Source organism: Frieseomelitta varia, unplaced genomic scaffold (genome assembly GCF_011392965.1).
Source record: "Frieseomelitta varia isolate USP_RPSP 00005682 unplaced genomic scaffold, Fvar_1.2 scaffold_1837, whole genome shotgun sequence".
Classification (NCBI taxonomy): Eukaryota; Metazoa; Arthropoda; class Insecta; order Hymenoptera; family Apidae; genus Frieseomelitta; species Frieseomelitta varia.
This window is the reverse complement of record NW_025109569.1, coordinates 1259-8317: the sequence shown is the minus strand read 5'-3', so window position 1 is coordinate 8317 and position 7059 is coordinate 1259. Positions and strand designations below refer to the sequence as shown.

At 39.9% G+C, this 7059-nt stretch overlaps 1 protein-coding gene across 2 annotated transcripts; it reads right to left on the bottom strand.

The window, feature by feature from the left end:
* Nucleotides 1–48: 48 nt before the first annotated feature.
* On the bottom strand, nucleotides 49–5215 carry LOC122538967 (complement C1q-like protein 4). Of its 2 annotated transcripts, none has more exons than XM_043673499.1 (3): nucleotides 5002–5215; nucleotides 1718–1880; nucleotides 49–1605 (listed from the first exon to the last, which is right to left on the bottom strand). In XM_043673499.1, coding segments are annotated over exons 1-3 (486 nt in total). In that variant the 5' UTR covers nucleotides 5004–5215; the 3' UTR covers nucleotides 49–1284. The 2 variants fall into 2 exon arrangements, with proteins under 2 accessions (XP_043529434.1, XP_043529435.1); XM_043673500.1 differs by having other exon boundaries at nucleotides 5005–5201.
* Nucleotides 5216–7059: the final 1844 nt, after the last annotated feature.

Here is a 7059-nt window from a genome sequence, read left to right as displayed (position 1 = left end):
TTATGGTAAAGTGCTACAATGTATTAAATTTCAGGTACTTCAGTATTCTCGAGTTTACAAAAAAAAAAAAAAAAAAAAAATAAAAATAAAAGAAAAGAAAAAGTAAGATAAAATCACTAACTGAAATACAGACAGTGAAGATAGCAGAGTAAGGGAGCAAAAGATAGATATGAAATTTGAAGAGAGAGTCTGCCATTAAAAGAATAAGAGAGCAAAGGCTAGCTGTAGTAACCTGGTATTCATAAGTTTGTAGCATCGTGAGAGAAAATAAAAGAGAAATATATATATATGAGAGGAGGTATGCGAGGCAAGGTAGGCCTGAGACAGAGGAAAGAGACGAAAAGTAGGTAACAGAAAATAATTCATGGAAAGTTCAACAAATTTTTGACGGGTAATACTGACGGGTATATCGAAAAAATGAGACGAAGATAAAATAGCTTGGAAAAGAGAGAAAGAGATTTAGAATTTAGAGGAATAGAGTACTAGAGAAAAGACAGACAAAGACAGAATAAAAAAAAAGAGGAAAATGAAACGAAAGTAACAGAGTACCAGATTGTGGCATCAGTATTAAAAGATCACTTCTACAGAAGAAGAAATTTCAGAAGATCAAAGTGAGAAATAAAGGGTAAAATTTGAAAGGAAATTCGCACCAAGAGATAGAATAAAAATAATATACAAAGTGAAGAAAAAATAAAGGGAAGGCGAAGAAAGAGTAAAGAAGAAAACAGAGAAGAGAAGAATGTCGAAGATAGTGTACCAATTGAGCAGACAAGTCTCGCAATTTCAGTGATCCGTGCCGATGCGATCTTATGTTTGAAGTATGAGATCAATAAAATTGCAAGGCTTCGAAAAGTAGAAACGTAGAGGAAGAGCTATCACAGAGCGTCAAGTTCGTGGAAAAGATTAAAACCGCTCTGCTCGAACGTTTCTCAATTCGGAAACATCGTCAAATCCAAATTCAAAATTTAAATTCATCCCAAAGGACCAGCGAATTCAAACCTTTGGTTTGGTTCCAATTCAAGTCAAATAGTCTCAATTTCATACTCGGTGAACGGATCGATTTCAAATTTTTCCAATGATATTAACGATCAATTTCAGAGAATTTCGATTTGTCTGTCTGACATTTAACTGTCGAAGCAGCATTTTTCAAATAAATGGTCCCACGTCGTCGTTGACTGCCCAAAACCTGGCCCAGTTTCGTATGAATTGAAGTTCGAAAATGGTTTCCAAAGTTTTTCCAATTTTGATTTCCTCGTGAGAACGATCCTCGCCTCCGCAGTTCGATTACTTTTTGGCAATTCGATATCCGGAGAACGTGGCCCCGCCCGATATTTTCCCGGCGTCGACGAAAACAGCGAGCTGATCTCCAACTTCCACGTCCAATAAGATCAAGTTACTACCACCTCCTGCACCGACGCCGACCACGGGTCTCCAGCTATCGGAATTGTTCAATTTCCTTTTCAGGGTGAGCCGGAGATCGCTGCTTCCATATCCGGCGAAACTGAACTGATACAGGCCTGGACAATGGGTGATGAAGATTCCTGTTTGGGCGACGTAACCCACGCCCTTGTCGACCAGCGTCTCGGCGAATACCGCTTTGGCGTGCTAACGGGTGAAACAAATATTTAAATGATGAGAAATTTCACCTTAAAAGAGTGTGGATGAACTTGAGATTTTCTTCAAGACTTGGCATCGACATTTAGAAAATCAGACTCACGTCGACAGAGGCCTGAGTAGCCGAGAAAGCAACAACGCCAGCACAGTCAGCGGCTGTTGCTAGTTTCAATGATCCGACAGTTGTGATACCGGAAGTTGGTGGATCCGGTATGGCTGCCTCCGCCAAGATGGACGCTGCTAAGAACATCACCAACCACACCACCCTGCAAACAAAGTTTTGTTACACGAAAATTGTAACAACCATTCGCACGAATTACATCGTCACCCAGTTACATTTTATTATATTTCACTCCTTAGAGACAAGCAACTCGCCGACTAATGACAATTCTTTATCACGTTTCCATGCATTCGATGTAATTGGAAGTAATTGTACGTGACTCACGTCCTATTTCCGACAAACATGAGTCCAACTTTATTAAAATACAGTACAAAGTACAAGGAAATAGAAAGATTCTTCTTTGCAGAAGAAATACAGGAAAAATTCTTAAAAAAAAAGAATGAACTGAAGTTAGCAACCGTTTTAATTAACAAAACGTTCAGAATATTTTATTCGAGTTTCCAAGTTGAACGAAAGGGGGACAGAGAAGTGATTATGGGAGTCACGCGCCAACGCGCCATCAGAGTAGAAAAAACAAAAATCGGCGACTCGTTCGTTACATAATCCAAGCAGGCGTCGTCGGAGAGATATTTTTGTAATTTCGTCTCGTTTATTTTTTTTTTTTTTTTCTCTCTTTTTTCAGTTCGGTTCGCGTTCAATCACCGACCTGACCATTCTCGGCGAAGTTCGACTTTCACTGCTCCCGGCTACTTCTCCGTCCGCTTCGCCTTTTTCGCCTTCTCCATTTTTATTTCTCTCTTCTCGTTTTCACTTCACTCGTTCCCTATCTGCGAGTGCTTTCGTTTTCGGGCGTACCGGTTTCGGTTATCTCCTCGGTGAAATCGTTACTTTCTTAGCATTGCACACAGTTATTATTCTCAGTGAAATCATGGGAACTTGTATTCGTTTATTTCATTTTGTAGGGAAATGTAGTGAAAATATAACACAAACTTCTGTGTGGAAAAGAAACGAATGTCTTTATTTAAAGAAATAGCTAATAATTAAATAGTGTGTGCGATACAATGAGGTAGCCACGCGGCAAGGACTGGCAAAGAACTAAACTTTCTGTTCGGCGTGGCCCTGTCCGTAACTAAAGAAAAATAGTGGGAAGAAGACAGAAAAGACAGATGTCAACCTTTGCCCTTCGCAAAGCCATTTGCAATGGGCTTACACTGCTGGATGGTTAAGTCGTTGTATTCCAACACATTTGAAAAAAAAAAGAAAAAGAAAAAGAAAATAAAGAGGTGACTGGGTATTGCAACATGCACAAGAAACGTTGGATCAGGCCCGACTATTTATTCAGGGACAACGATGAACGTTATGATATTCTTGTTTGTATGGTGATGGTTTGTCAAGTCGAGCGGAAAATTTACCGCAGCCTCTGTGGTCCCGCTCTGTTAATCGCGCGACAAAAGCCAGAAGCGTTCGTTCCGTTAAGCGCGATCTACCACGCCAATCGAACTTTCTACTTTTGTTTTCGGGAGAAAGTCGCGTTGCACGTTGCGTCTAACTTTCAAATCCAATACTTGGCAGCTTTATTTGTTAAATCTTTCCCCCTCCCAAAAAATACTTATCGATAGATTTCGATAAATTGCAATTCATCTGTAGTTGGAGATCAATTAGCAATCTCGTTAGATCATGAAGATCGTAAAACTGTTTTTATATATACAAGGACGTTTCAATTAGAGACAACTCTTCGAGAATAATGTTTCCTTCGCGAATAAAAAACGACTCGTTATCCAAGCTATGATAATTAGAATTCATTGCTGCTGGAAGATTTCTTAATTAGCTCGGCGGCGTTAACAACGCCCAGAGATACAGAGAGTGTAAAAGTATGCCGCGTGTCTTGGAACGAGCACAACTAGGCGTTGTGCACTTTTAACCCCTGGATCCCATTTACTTGCGCCAGATAAAAATCAGAAGTCCTTTCACTTTCGCGGGCTTCAAGGCAAGAATCTCACGTGTGCGACGCGATTCTATCGGAATAACAATAAACGAGACAATTCGTGACTCTGCGATACGTATCAATGATTACGCTAACCCGTTCGATTCACCTAACGATCGTTAAATATCTATTCATGCGTACAGATCACGAGCGAAACAGGCGAAATCGATTCGCACAATTTGACAGACAAGAGACGGGCGCAGGTAAATTGATTTTTCGCGTGTTGGCAAACACGTTCTTTGTAAAAATATAGCAGATACTATCGTCGAGGGAGAAGCGTTGCGGATATTTTTATTGTATCGTTGTTCGCAGAAACTATGATTTCTTCGATCGTTATGTAAAGATCGTGCAGATGCGGAGATCTTGTGCAAACGATAAAGTGCAAATCTTTTGTAAAAGATTCCTTTGCCAGAGAGCAGATCTCTTTGTTTTGATTCTCTGACGACAACTTGATACTACACGATTTCTCAAGCAAAGATTCTTTTTGTAGAAATATTTAAATGTTAAATTTTTTTGTAGGCTAGCGTCTCACGGCTAGCAGTGTTGCTCATCTTATGCAACGAGTCTGCATACATCGCAACACGATATGCAACGTGATCCATTTATCGCGGAATATAAAATTAACGAGATAATGCGCCTCGACACGCATGGATGGTTTTTTCTTTTTCTTTTCTTCTTTTTTTTTCGTCAGGGTTCAGTACTGAACGTAGTTGAAAAAACGTTGACATTCGTTCGTTGATTATTATTCATGAGCGATATGAAGCGTAAAGACGAATAACGACATGCAAATTATTCTTATTTTCAGCGCAAACAGTACACATTCAGCGATTTATTATCGTCATAGCTGCGTTGCAACTTTGAATGGAAGCAATCTTTTACGAGCGACCGAGATCATTCCAACACCTTTACGTTCATCATTTAGAACACAATGCCGGATTAAGAATTTGAACAACTAAAATATTTTTTTGAACGTGTACTTGTTATATCGTTCTCAAAAGTAAAAGTTGGTGGAGCAAAGGCGAATATCTTGTTATTAAAACATACAGAATGTTGAAATCTAGAAATTACAAAAATTTCAGCACGTCTACGACAGAAAAGTAACTGAAATGTCAAAGAGGAGAAGCGATTTCTACGATCGCAGACGCAGAATTGTTCAACGCGCGAATATATATATCGAGAAACATATATTCGTTGTCACAAATTCTTCGATGAATTCAATTTGCAAATGAATGCGAACCCGAGAGAAGCAGTTCAAAAAGCCGAGCAATTTAAAGGGACTCACATGATGGTGGAAAGTGATGGTGTGGCAGTGGCGGACGTTCGTGTGGCAGTGGCTGGACAACGCAGCTCTGTTCGATGTTCCAGGTAAGTTGAACCAGGTGAAGTCGATGTACGCCTTTATATTACCTTGGAGCCCGGGACAAGTTGGTCTTGACGCCACCTCCAATATCTTTGCTCTCTTGCCTCGTTCCTTTCCTTTCCTCGTGTCAAGTGCTTCGGTCTTAAGTCCCCACTCATCTCTCTCTCTCTCTCTCTCTTTTTCTCTCACTCTGGCCAACGTCAGTTAGAGACAACCACAAGAGTGTAGATAATGACAGGCCGGATTATTGGAAGCCCGAGCAGGCAAGCTTACCGATATCGCATCAGGTAGGAGGTGGAAATTCGAAGTTCACTCTTTGACACTGATCCCTCGAGTGTAATAAAATTTCTACTACTATTTCAGCATGAAATTTCGAAAGTACACTTTTTGGATAACTGCAAACTCGTTGTTTCGGAAATTTATGAAAAGCAAAAATCTCTTTTCCCTTTCAATTAAATGTAACATATGGTATTACGTATATTCTACGTATATTCTCTACATATATTCTGTATAATGTATATGTAGCAATATACAAGTCACACGTATAGTAATTAAAACATCGTATATAAATTATCTTCGTGCTGCAATTTTCCAGCGAATAATATTCGATACAACTGGCCTTTTGCTTCAAACTGGTAGGCATATAATCATCGGGTAAATGTATTTTCTCGGTCAGCCATATCTTTCTGGTCTTTCAACTGACATTTCAGTTTAGGGGGGACCTGAATTGGATCGCTCTCAATTGGTCAGAAAATCTAGTAGGTAAATGTTTACAGGCAGGTGAATATTTTCCCTTCTGACGTGCAACAGCGTTGTATTGAAGTTAAACACAACGATAACTCGGACAATGCGGCGTAATTCCGCATTTGCCGAAAGAAATTGCCAACAATTTTGTCAAATCGTTGCAACCGTGTTTTCGTTCTATTTCGATCGCTTTTGCGAATATAATTCCGCGTACGCGATCGGTTTTATTCGATTTTATCTGCGTAGACGCGCGCGCGCTTCCATGCACCGTGGAACAACGAGCTTAGAAATATTTTCCTGTTTAAATAAATAAAAACGCTCTATGGAAATTTATGCAAGAATCGGCATGGTTAATCTCCGATCGGAATGAAATTGCTGCCTGTATCGATACGTTGCTGCCTGTCATGGAAAATAACTTTCACTTTGGCTTTCGGTTCAACGTTATCTCGTTTTATTTATCAAGTTATCCCTCGGCTCCACGCTGCGTTCACCGTGTTTCTACGTGTTTCTGAAAGTGATCTCGATTTTTCAATTCAAACGTGAATCAAATCTGACAGTGACAGTTAAACATTTCTCGATTCCCCTGCGCTCACGTTTACCAACTGCCCTCATTTCCCTTTTATCGTTTTATCAATTTAAAAATTACAAACTCCGACCCGAATTATCCCTACATAACTGATCGATGTTACGCGATTGACAAACACGTTCGTGAGAGGATCGCGCCTCGTGGTATCTTGTCGAACAACTGCTCTTTCTCTCTGGGAGAATGTTTTCGCGAGAATGCTACGCTAGAGAAAGAAGACGAGAGCAAGTTTGAGTAGAAATTCCAGAAATTACAAACATCTCGCGTCTTCCTTCTTCCATAATAGCAACAGTTTGGTCGTATAACACGACATCTCTGCTAATCGCTCTTACGTAAATTAAACTTGCAACACCGAAAATTCAAATAAGAAATAATTTCTGTTCTGCAGCAAGGAACAGAAATAATTTCTGTTCCTTCGTCTTCTTCTTCTTCTTCTTCTTCTTCTTCGTGAAATAAAATTGACGCGCGTTTGTGTGCCGTTTCCCACTCACAAAGCCGTATGAAAATGTATCAGTGGGTCACTGGGTACAGAGTGTACTTCCACTGACCTCCATTTTCGTTCCTCCTCCTTCACGGACTCTCCATTTCTTTTTATGGGAAATGGGACGTGTTCCAAGTGTGTTCGAGTGTCAATTTTTCTTTTCCAGAGAATT